At 52.6% G+C, this 12,332-nt stretch overlaps 1 protein-coding gene across 7 annotated transcripts in view; it reads left to right on the top strand.

Moving 5' to 3' along the window:
- SYNJ2 (synaptojanin 2) overlaps nt 1-12,332 on the top strand; it is a 121,118-nt gene that overhangs the window by 57,612 nt on the left and 51,174 nt on the right. For all 7 annotated transcript variants that reach the window (XM_012451568.2, XM_064360508.1, XM_012451581.2 and 4 more), the window contains one exon: nt 6,474-6,557. In XM_012451568.2, the coding sequence (XP_012306991.2) occupies nt 6,474-6,557 (84 nt within the window). The remainder of the gene's footprint in view (nt 1-6,473; nt 6,558-12,332) is intronic.

The raw sequence follows: 12,332 nt of genomic DNA, 5'->3' as shown, positions 1-12,332 counted from the left end.
GTTCCTTTTATTTTTAACTTTTATTTTAAAATACTGGTTTTGGATTTCAAGTAGTATTTTCAGTGAGGTCTCATCGAGTAAGTCACTGGGAAGCACTGTCCTTCCTAAAACATCACACGTTCTAAGGCGGAAAAGCATCTGAGTTTCCTGGGGCTGCCCGTAATAAAGTACCCCAGACGGGGTGGCTGAAAACAACGCATTTATTCTCTCCCAGTTCTGGAGACTGGAGACTGGGAGTCTGCAATCCAGGTGTCAGCAGGGCCGCTGTCTCTTCAACGTGGCCTCCTCCGCCCGTGTCTTTCCAGGACTCCAGTCGTGCTGGATCAGGGACCCACCCTACTCCACTTGCCCTCATCTTAACCCGTTACTTCTGCAGAGACTATTTCCAAACAAGTTCTGAAGTGCTGGGAGTTGGGACTTCACCGTATGGTATTTGGAAGGGACGCAGCTCACCTGGGACGCGGATGCGGCTCCTGTTAGAGGACTGTGGCCTGCGGGGAACTCTGCTGCGATCTTCGCTTTGTCACTTTTACAGACCAGCGAGCCCTGCCGCAGACCAGGCTGGCCTGGGCTCTGGCCGCTTCGTGTCGCGTGCCTGCTGACTGGCATTGTCTCCTGTGTTGCCAGCTCCCCTTGCCCCCACATCAGCTGACTCTCACCCCGCGCAGCCCGGAGGCCTGAGAGAGATGAACAGCCCGCCCCTCCGGCCCCCTGTTGACAGTGCTCCACCTCCCTTCCTTGTCGGGGCTCGGGGAGGGATTTCTTGGCTCCCATGAACGTTTGTGGGCCTCCTAGTGTGTGGTTTTTGTCCCTTTTCTCCCTCTGGGCTCTGGGCTAGACAGGGAGGGTTGCTCTCTACGAAGTCCCTACCCAACCTCACTCTGAGGAGCAGCAGGGGTTGACAGACAGCTGCCACTCACCCACGGATGCAGCAGCTGTGGACGCTGCCCCGGCCCCACAGAGAGCGTAACTTAACTGTGGTGACTTCGTTAACACGAGACGCGTAGCGGGGCCCCGAGAAGGTGGCCTTGCACCCACAACAGCTCTTGGTTGGATGCCTACATTTCAGGATGTGTCTCCCATCCATCAGAGACCCCGGACAGTCTGGCCACCCAGGAAGGGGAGCTGCCACTTCCCAGCGCTGAGTCCAGGGTTATCTGCATGGCCTTCAGCAAAGCCTGATTGAGCCTGCCAGGTTCCAGGCTCTGCTCCCGGGCGGGTGGGCATGGGGGGCAGCGGTGTTGCGACTCAGGCGCAGCAGGAGTGGGACAGGTGAGGCTGGCCCTGGCAGGCGCTGTGGTGCTTCCCACAGGCAGTGTTCAGCTGGCAACCCCTGCCTGGAGGGCGAGGGGAAGCACCGCAGAGCCAGGGCAGGGTGAAGCGTGCGCAGCGCAGGCCAGGAGGGCATGGAGTGGAAAGAAAACACGGGCGAACTGGAGGAGCAGAGACAGCTGGTGCCTCCTGCACACACAGGACCAGGGCACGGGCCCAGTGGGGGGTCAGCATTCTTCCAAGCCAAAAACACCGGTGTGACAGCCCCTTTTCTAAAACATTGCGGAGGCAGGAGGTGCAGAGATGGCTGAAGGGAAGTGTCTGATCATCAAAAGCAAGAAACTCATGTTGCTTCACTTGTATATGGCAAGGGAGCCCCCTCTTCCTATCTCTGGAGTCACTGAGTGTTTTTGTTTATGGCACTTTTTAGCAGTACAGATGCTTAGGTTGATCTACGTTGTTTTTTAAAACACAAAACACGTGGCTGGGTGCGGTGGCTCACGCCTGTAATCCCAGCAGTTTGGGAGGCCAAGGTGGGCGGATCATGAGGTCAGGAGATCAAGACCATCCTGGCCAACATGGTGAAACCCCATCTCTACTAAAATATAAAAAAGTAGATGGGCGTGGTGGTATGCGCCTGTAATCCCAGCTACTTGAGAGGCTGAGGCAGGAGAATCTCTTGAACCTGTGAGGCAGAGGGTGCAGTGAGCCAAAATTGCATCTCTGCACTCCAGTCTGGGTGACAGAGCAAGACTCTGTCTCAAAAAAAGAAAAAATGGCATTAAGTGGAATGCACAGTTAGTATGCTCCTGCGAAGTGGCAGCCCTATCGCCATCCCTGGCTGCGTGGCCGCCTGCTGAGGATGGTTCTTCTAGGTTGAGTCAGGAGAGGGGAGCAAGGCTGGAAGGAGCTCGGCTCGGCCTGCAGGTCCTTGCTGAGCTCAGAATGCAGCCCCATGAGGATCAGGCTGCATGGTCTGCAGGGGAACCTGCCTGGTCCTGCCTGGGACCCTGTTGAGATTCACCTATTTCAGATGTTGGCCATCAGCTGGGATTCTGGAGTGGTCCCTCAGGGAAGGGGCCTACCCCCTTGAGTTTGCAAAGTCTCTGCTGAGGGCCCAGGTCGGGATGGTGTCACAAGCCCTCCATACGCAGCTCACAGCTTTGCTTATGGTACAAGAGCAGACTGTCCAGTGCTTCTGGAGACCTTGAACCTGCTCCTGTAGACAGTCGAGTAGAATCATTCTGACAGGCGGCGTGGCCTCCCCTCCACCTGACAGCTGAGAAAGTGGCAGGCTCTGCATCTCGGCGGTCTCACCCCAGGGTGCAGGCAGCAACTTTGAGGAAATGAGTGCTGAGCCTCCAGTGGGAAGGAGGACCGTGCTGGGGAGGCAGGTCAACCCTCGTGGTGCTGCCTGCAAGTCACACTGGCCTGGGGCCTCTGCAGAGGAAAGAGGGTCCCCAGCCAGGCCTGCTGGCCATTTGGAAGTGGAGCATGCACACAGGTGGCTGTGCGGTCTTCATCTGGCAAACAAATGATGGAACCAGACTGGGAGCAGACCGGTTCCCTGCAGTGGGGACTTCTCCTTGCGGTGGCAGGCAGATCAGCTTCTCAGGAATTAATTCTCAGGGAGCCAGAAAAGGGGGGCCCTGTGGCACCTCCACTTTTGCTTTGGTTTAGCATGTTTCCTAGGAGGAATAAATAATCCTCCTCCAAGGCAGGCCGTGTGTGTGTGTGTGTGTGTGTGCAGGGGTTGTATGTGTGCGGTGTGTGTGTTGATGTGCATGTTGCATGTATGTGTGCAGTATGTGTGTTATGTGTATGTATGCGGTGTGTGCATGGTGTGTGTTGATGTGTTGTGCGTGTTGTATGTATGCAGTGTGTGTATGGTGTGTGTGTTGATGTGCATGTTGTGTGTATGTGTGTGGTGTGCGTATGGTGTGTGTGTTGATGTGCATGTTATGTGTATTTGTGCGGTGTGTGCATGGTGTATATGTTGATGTGTTGTGCATGTTGTGTGTGGTGTGTGTATGGTGTGTGTTGATGTGTTGTGCATGTTGCATGTATGTATGTGGTGTGTGCATGGTATGTGTTGAGGTATGTGTGTTTGTGTGTGGTATGTGTACGGTGTGTGTGTTGATGTGTGTGGTGTGCACATGGTGTGTGTTGATGTGTTATCCATGTTACATGCATGTCATGTGTTGTGTGTGTGCATGTGTGCCATGTGCGTTTGTGCATCATGTATGTGTACCATGTGCATTTGTGTGTTCTATACACACATGTGTGGATTGCACATGTGTGTGTGCACGCACAGATGTTGTGTGCATGTGTAGATAGCATCTCAGCCTCCTTGGGAGGAAGCCTTGAGTCTTTTTGGCTCTGCTGAGTCATAGCTGGTGGGCTTGCTCTGCAATGCTGACTCACCACGAAGAAAAACAAGACCAAAAAGTCCCCTCAGTCTATTAAAAAAAAAAAGGATGGAAGATAAATATTTGGCTATTCGAGATAAGGCCACTGACTCATGCAGGAGTTAGGATGACTGTGTGTCCTCCCAGGAATGCAGACTTGTAGAGAATGGTTTGCAGATGCTGTAACCGGAAGTAGAAGGTCAGCAGAAAGCCTTTCAGAGAGAAGGGATATGTACATCTGTAGTTTTCCTGCCTCGACCTTCTCTCTTTTTCTGGCCATTTGGTTTCTGTTCTCACTGCTCTGGAAGCGCCGCTCAGGGTCGCCCTCTGGCTGCCCAGTCTGGGATCTCGGCACTGGCCTGACCTCCGTCTCTCCTCCTGTGGCCCCACTGATCTTGGTCTCCCTCCCACCTCTCGTCCACCCCTTCTCAGATCTCTCCTTCTTCCCAGGGCCCAACTCTCTCTGACCCCAGCAGGTGCCCTTGTATGTACTCATAGGGTCAGCGCCTCCAGGGAGGAGAAAACAGCTCCATTTTTTGAGTGGCTACCCTGTGCTGGGACTATGCCCCCTCACTTATCCCTCACTGCCTGTCCCCTCTCTGTGCACAAGGTGACATGAACTTCATGTAGAGAGAGGGAAACTGAGGATGACGGTGGCTAAGTCATGTGCTCAGGGCCACCCTGCTGAGAAAATGGGGGTTTGCAAAGTGGCATTCGGACCCAGCTTGTGCCAATACTAGTGCCCACTTTCTCTCCTGCTTCCGCTCTCTGCCTGCCTCCCCACCCCAAGTGTCCTCTGTTAAAATGACATGTGTGAAGTGAGACGTCACTTCTTCCACTGGCAGGAAGAACTGTTTGACCAGAATGGAAACGTATCACTTGCGTTTGATGGTCAAGTTATGCCCATCACCTTGGGAACAGAGAAGACAGTCCTGATGATAGGATGGGTAGCCCATTTCCCTGAGGAGGACCGGGTGGAGGACTTTGGAGCTCCTTTCTTCTTGCTCCAATGTGGGCAGGGAGGGGCGTGCAGAGCACAGACCACCCTCAGTGTTTTCAGAAGCTGGTCCTGGGCGAGTCTCAGCTCAAGAGGAGCCTGGCCTGATGCCGAAAGTTGCATTGTTAGCGCATGGCAGTCAGAGTGAAGGGAGACATTTCTCAGCGAAATAGATGGTGACCATTGGTTTCTGTTGTTTGGTGTTTTTCTGGATCTCGCTCTGTTGCCCCAGCTGGAGTGCAGTGGTGCAATCATAGCTCACTGCAGCCTCATCCTCCTGGGCTCAAGCGATTTTCTTGCCTCAGCCTCCCGAGTAGCTGGGACTACAGGCGTGCCTCACCATACGTGGCTAACTTTTAAAAAATTGTTTTTGTAGAGATGGGGGTCTCACTTTATTGCCCAGGCTGGTTTCGAACTTTTGGGCTCAAGTCAGCCTCCCACCTTGGCCTCCCAAAGTGGTGGGATTGTGGGCGTGAGCCACCATGCCCAGCCTGGATATTGTTAAGCGTTGTCTTTATATACAAACATTGACCTCACTGGTTTCTTTTCCAGGAAGCTGGGCCTGTGCAGGTCACACCTGCTGGTCAATTGTATCTAACTAATTTCATGGTAGTCAGCTACGTCTACAGCCATTCAAGCAGCCTGCTATTTTATTCTGTTTTGTTAGAAGAATGGAGCTTCACAACTTTGCTGGTACTCAATCCCTGGAAACAGACTCGAGTTCTTAACACATGCTTTTTCCCTTCAGAGATTAAAGAATAGAATTCCAGTTTGACAATACAGATTCCAGGCTCTGGAAATTCCTGTGGTCTGGGGAAACAGTGGGTCTAATTTTCAGGTCCTCCACTGCAGAGTGACTCATGCCTGTGTGATCTGAGCGTGATCTTGCCTGCATGGAAAGCTACCCTGTAAGGGAGCAGGCCAGTGAGGAACGGAAAGGACCTCAGCAGCGCCCAGGCCGCCCTGCCAGGCCAGGCTAGAGTTGCGCAGATAAAGGCCCCGCATCTGATAAGTGCCGCCGCCTGCCCCCGCTGGCGCTGAGGATCGTACTTCTTGTCCTTTTAAAACTCCCTTGCAGTCATCGGAGGCCTGCAGGCACACTCTGAAATAGCTGTGCGTGTGGGTGGGGAGGAGATAGATGTCTTAAAGTGTAAGGATCTTTGTTTCTCTGCAGGTGCTGTCGCACTGGAAGCCTGTGGAAACCGTGTTGTGTGTGCTGACTGGGTGGTGTGTTTAAGAACACAGTGGGGCAGGGCCAGGACCAAGTACACGGTCAAGCTGAGTCTTGTATTGTCAAGTACGAGACTGGCTGGCACAGCCCGTGAGGTCTTTTGGCTATCACGGGTGCACTTTATTTCATCCAGTGCTTCTCTAATAGCTCTCTGCTGCTTAGCTATTTGCCAAGGTAAAAATAGAGGGCTATAAGGAAGGGGAAATTCCAGAACACACTGGCTTTTATTCACAAAAGGGGTGGCAGAGGGTTGTGGCTGGGATTTTCAGGGCAGTGATAAGATTGTGCCCTAGAAGTGTGAATTCCCAGAGACCCTGGGAGGCCCGATCCCCCTGCAGACCCTTCTTCGGAGGCTGGTCAACAGCCAGCATGCCCACCCAGCATCCAGCCAGAGGTCAGGAAGCATCGGCAGCCACGCCAGGTGGGGCAGCAGAGGACGCTGAGGTCCACCGTTTGCCCTTCATTCCGGCTGGTGTCAGGTCACAGGCAGCTGGATCCTGTTACCCAGCCCAGGACATTCGGTTTCATTGAGAAGCCCTCTCCCTTCTGTTTCCCTGTGCCGCAGACGATCTACATGGACGATGGAGTGTCATCTTTTGTCCAGATCAGAGGCTCGGTTCCACTGTTTTGGGAGCAGCCAGGGCTTCAGGTAGGTCATGAAAAATCTTAAATGTCCCCTTGTGATGTTGTCCGTCCCGCCCTTCCCTTCAGCAGCTGCAGAATGTTTCTTTTAACGCGTTCCTTTCGTGGCATAGTTTCTAGTCTTTTTCCTCAGCCCTGATGTGTTGAGCTGAGCTGATGACGCGTGTACACGTGTGATGTGTGTGTGTGTGTGCATGTGTGTGTAAAAAACACAGACACCCCTTTGTTGTTTCTGGTGGGCAAGAGTGCTGTGTGAAGCCGCCGACTCGAGTGAGTGAAGCCTGTGAGTGAGTCCCACGAAGTGTGCTGGCTGGCGCTGCCTGAAGTGAGACCCGGAGTCTGGTGTACTGAGGACGTTTCTGAGAGCGGTGACTCTCATAGAGGGCTTCAGGCAGGCTCTGTGGCTGCATAGATCTGGCACCCGCTGCCGCCTGTCAAGAGGCCACGTGAGACGTGCACAGCCTTCCCGTGATTTCTAAAAATACTCCTTGCCATCCAAAGCAGGGCTCTGGTCAGTGCCAGACAGATCTGGCATTCTTTCTCCTGGGAAGAGCTCAGGGTAGGGACACATTCCAAGAACACATTTGTTGTCAATGGAATGGCACGCTGCCTCCTTCACCAGGGTCTTTAACAAGGTGGGTTATGGGCAGAGTGGACTGGAGGAGCCTCCCCACTAATCTCCAGTCTCCTCCCTGTCCTGAGGGAACATGGATGCCGGGGCCTTTGTCACCTCTAGGCTCTTCTTACCGACATATCTCGTATGACTGCCTTTGGGTTGCCAGCCAGTGGCTAGCAGGGCCCAGAGTACCATCTGCCAGGTTCCAGGGGGTGTTTGACACTGCCGGACTCAGGGTCCCCAGTCTTGGGTTCAGCTTCTTAACTTGACCCTGTGCCAGGAGCAGGTGAGTCACTTGACCCCATGGCTGTCGGCACGCTGCACTGACAGCATTGGTGAAGGACCTGGTCAGCCTGGGCAGTGAGATGGATGAATGGAGGAGGTCTTGTTTAGGCTCCACGCTCTGGTGGAGAGAAAAGGCTTGATTAATATTCAGTCTTTCCACTAGAAAGAGACCACCATGCTGCCCGAGATAACTGGTGGCCTCTAGAGAAACGCTCCCGAGGACAATTGTGACACAGAAACTCCTCTGGATGACTGCCCAGAGGAGGTTTTTGGAAAAACAGCTTTATTGTCATATAACTTACACACCCATTTAAAGCTTACAACTTGGTGCTTTTACCACATTTACAGAGTTGTGTAAACACCACTGTAATCTAAGAGCACTTTGATCACCACTAAAAAACTCTGTCCTCATTAGTGGTCTCTCCCATGCCCTCCAGGTCTCCCTCCGGCCACCTCGGCAGTTCACCTACTTTCTTTATCTGTAGATTTCCCATTCCAGACATTCCAAAAGGGTTTTCAAAATGTGATTTTCTTTATAAGTGGAGTTTTCCTTTGGAAACGTCTTGAGCTCTGTCTTCAGGAGAGTGAAAGAATTGATCGGATGAGTATGGCACAAAAAGGAGACAGGGAGACCATGCCGTGTCTCAGGTGAAGTTGGTAAGAAACCCAAACGATAGGGGGATGGCCGTGATGGAGTCTTAGGACTTGGGAAGGACCCTTTGAAATTCATCCATTCCACACTCTAACTCTCAGTACAGAGGTTGTTTCTGTTTTTGTTTTTGTTTTTTTGAGACGGAGTTTCGCTCTTGTTACCCAGGCTGGAGTGCAATGGCGCGATCTCGGCTCACTGCAATCTCCGCCTCCTGGGTTCAGGCAATTCTCCTGCCTCAGCCTCCTGAGTAGCTGGGATTATAGGCACGCGCCACCATGCCCAGCTAATTTTTTGTATTTTTAGTAGAGACAGGGTTTCACCATGTTGACCAGGATGGTCTTGATCTCTTGACCTCGTGATCCACCCGCCTCGGCCTCCCAAAGTGCTGGGATTACAGGCGTGAGCCACCGCACTTTGTTTTTGTTTTTTTGAAACAGAGTCTCGCTCTGTCGCCCAGGCTGGAGTGCAGTGGTGCGATCTCGGCTCACCGCAACCTCCGCCTCCCAGGTTCAAGCCATTCTCCTCCCTCAGCCTCCCGAGTAGCTGGGACTACAGGCGCCCACCACCATGCCTGGCTAATTTTGTTGTATTTTTAGTAGAGATGGGGTTTTGCCACGTTAGCCAGGCTGGTCTCAAACTCCTGACCTCATGTGATCCACCTGCTTCAGCCTCCCAAAGTGCTGGGATGACAGGCATGACCACCACACCCAGCCAGTTCAGGGGTCCTTCCTCCAGACCACGACTGGGGATGGTTCCAACTCTTGGTGAGTCCGTCCTGTATTGCGCCGCTGCGTCTGTCTGACTCTAGAGCGTTTCAGGTACGCAGGAGTAAGTCTGATTCTTCTCCATGTGACTCGCCCTCGGCCCTGGGAGGCCATCTCCTGGTTCCCTCTTCCGCTTGTGTCTTCGCTAAGGCGTCTGGACTCCTTTGGCCACCTTCTGCCCTGTTTCTAAGACTCTCAGTGTTCTCATCTCCCTCGTCTAAAAACACCGCTCCTTTCTGTCATTCCCCTCTGAGATTTCATTTCGGTCTCCGCCTTGACCTCCGTGCTGCCTCAGGCGCAGCCCGGCCCTCCGTGGGATGACTGTGCCTCAGTCTGTCAGAGGCCAGGAACGGTGGACCCCGAGGTCTCAGCTTTTTGGCAGCTGTTTCACCCTCTTAAATGCCTAACACTTGTGCTGCACCAAAGCCTCCATGATTTCTCCCTCCCTCCCTCTCTTCCTTCCTTCTTCTTTCTTCTTTCTTTTCTTTTCTTTTTTTTTTGAGACAGTCTCACTCTGTCACCCAGCACCCAGGCTGGAGTGCAATGGCGCGCTCTCGGCTCACTGCAACCTCCGCCTCCCAGGTTCAAGTGATTCTCCTGCCTCAGCCTCACAAGTAGCTGGGACTACAGGCACCCACCACCATGCCGGCTAATTTTTTGTGTGTTTTTGGTAGAGACTGTGTTTCATCACGTTGGCCAGGATGGTTTTGAACTCCTGACCTCAAGTAAGCCACCTGCCTCGGTCTCCCAGAGTGCTAGGATTACAGGCATGAGCCACCGCACCTGGCCTCCACGGTTTCTTCAAAACAAGTTTCAGAAGGCTTCAGTGTTCCTTCATCTTACTAAGGACTTGCTAACCTTTGGGCCTAATACCCGAGTTTAGCCTCTAAATACCACTCTTCATCAAAGAGAGACTAAGTCATCTTCAGGGGAGGCCAGGAGGGCAGGGAAGTGGCAGGCTACCCTCACTGGTTTGAACTGTCGCTGTCAAGCCCGAGGCCGCTTCTGGTTATTTTTCTCCACTTTGAGCTTTTTCTCTTCCTCCTTCACTTAGGTTAGAGGAAAAGTGCAGACATTCTGGGGGAGTAGCTTGTACTTAGGTTGCAATGCGGTCCCTTCTTGGCGGCTGCCGTTGGAGACCCAGAGCCCAGCAGGATAGGGTGGGGCGGGCAGAGGGCGGTGGATGAGGATTTTTCTGCGTGTTCTCCTGGAACGGTGCCTTCAGTACTTCCTGACTGCATTTCTAGCAGCCGTGTACCTTTAATAAATTTCATTTTTACTGTGTAAATGAGTTGTGCAGTTTATAAATAGCCACACTGAGATTTCACCCTTCAAGCGAATTGCTCCCTCCTCTAGCTGGTTAGAGAATCTATTTATGATCCGTGTCTGTGGTTGACAACTTTGCTCCCCTGGTCATTGTAGAATCTTCCTACCCCTAATAGGGCTGTGCAGACACGTGCCTTGCCAAGGTAAGTCCAGTCTGTGTTTTGAAGTTTCCTGCAACTGAACCAACCGAGGAGGATGCTGAGTAGAACAGACCCCTCTCGTCCCGTCGTCCCTCCTCCCTGCTGGAAACCATCCGCCAGGTTCGTGGATGCGTGGCTCCGGAATGGGCACTGTTGTGTGTACCTTTTGTTGTTCCAAAAAGACATGAGATGGATGGCTTGTAGTAGTAACAGTTTCAAAAATAAGCGAAGAGGTTAGGGTGAAGGGAAAAAGTGGAATTGGTGCCCACAGTGCGTGTCGTAGGTCCTGTGCACGCGGGAAGGAAACTCACACTTGTTCCAAGTTTCCCCACAGCCACCGCAGAAAGAACCACAGTCACAGCCAGTTTATGAAAGTGACGAGCTTTGAAGCTATGCAGACCTGAGCTCAGATTCAAACTCTGGCTCCCCCACTTCGTAACCATGTGTGTTTGAGAGGTTCTTATCTGTGCCAAGCCTTAGTTTACTTTTCTATAAAATGGGGCTAACAATACCTACCTTATAGGGTTCTGGAGAGGATTAATGAGCATAAATAAGAATTTGGCTTGGCACGGCGGTTCACGCCTGTAATCCCAGCACTTTGCGAGGCCGAGGTGGATGGATCACTTGAGGTCAGGAGTTTAAGATGAGCCTGGCCAACATGGTGAAACCCTATCTCTACTAAAAATGCAAAAATTAGCCAGGCATAGTGGCAGGTTCCTATAATCCCAGTAACTCAGGAGGCTGAGGCAGGAGAATCACTTGAACCTGGGAGGTGGAGTTTGCAGTGAGCTGAGATCATACCACTCTGCACTCCAGCCTGGGCAACAGAGTAAGACTCTGTCAAAAAAAAAAAAAAAAAAAAAGAATTTAACACAGTATCTAGAACCTAAACAGTGCTCCAAATGGCAGCCGATATTGATACTAATAGAAGCAAATGATGACACCCAGGAGTAAACCACCGGCGGCCTCGGAGAAGTATGGCTCTTGGTGTCCTGAGCACTGAATGGGAATTTCCTCCTGTCTTCGCCGGGACGCCGGGACATGTGATGACATGAAGACAGCTTCCTGGGGTGTCTTATCTGTCATCCCTCACAGACTCCTGGTAAATCACTAACTCCAGCTGAAGCCATTTATTCATCCCAGACGTTTACTGAGCATCTCCCAGGTGTATGGGGCACAGGGGATCAGATACAGTCCCCGCCTTCAAGGAGCAGGGGCCAGGACATGGCAGTGTTGTGTGGATAGAGCCATGCTGGAGGAAGGCAGGGACCCCAAGGCAGCTCTCCCAGGCTGAGGGTGTCGGGGGGCTGCCCAAGGCTCCAGACAGCAGAGGGTGAGGAAGAAGCACTCGGGCAAGGAAGGCAGCCATTGCAGAGGGAACTGTGGGTGCAGATATTGTAACCCCTGGGATCACAGAGATCCAGGGCGTGTCTCTGGATAGCTTCTTGGAGTCCTGGGCATGAAGGCAATGGGAGGACAGATGGGAGAGGTGAGCAGGGCCCAGTCAAGGCCCTGTGGACGCTACACTGAGGAGTCTGCATCTCATGCCAGCAGCTACTCAGGCAGTACTCCCCAACCTTGCTGCTCAGAAGACTCCCCTGGGGAGCTTTAAAAATCCTGATACCCAGGTTGATACTATACAGATTATTCACAATATCTGGGGCCACGAGCCAGGTAGCCGTCCTTTTTGAAGACCCATAGGTGACTCCAATGTGCAGGAAAGTATGGGAACCACTCAGTGCTGTGCTGGCAAACCAGTTTTACTGGGGTCAGACCAGGTACAGGGAGCTCTGGTTTGTAGCCTTTGTCCATTGCTGTGGTGTAAGTTTTCCCATCGTGGCCACTTTCAGCCTACCAGCTCCACATCACTGAGCTGAGAGTTAGGATGGGCCGGGTACACGGTCGGCTTGCACGCCTGCAGGAGCTGGCTCCAGCATACGCCGGACACTGCGCTAAAAGACTGCCTGATGGAGACACGATTAGACAGAAGTCTAGAAGT

This window comes from Aotus nancymaae, unplaced genomic scaffold (assembly GCF_030222135.1).
Source record: "Aotus nancymaae isolate 86718 unplaced genomic scaffold, 86718_ANA_hifiasm-v0.15.2.pri h1tg000040l, whole genome shotgun sequence".
Lineage (NCBI taxonomy): Eukaryota > Metazoa > Chordata > Mammalia > Primates > Aotidae > Aotus > Aotus nancymaae.
This window is presented reverse-complemented; position numbering and strand designations above follow the sequence as displayed.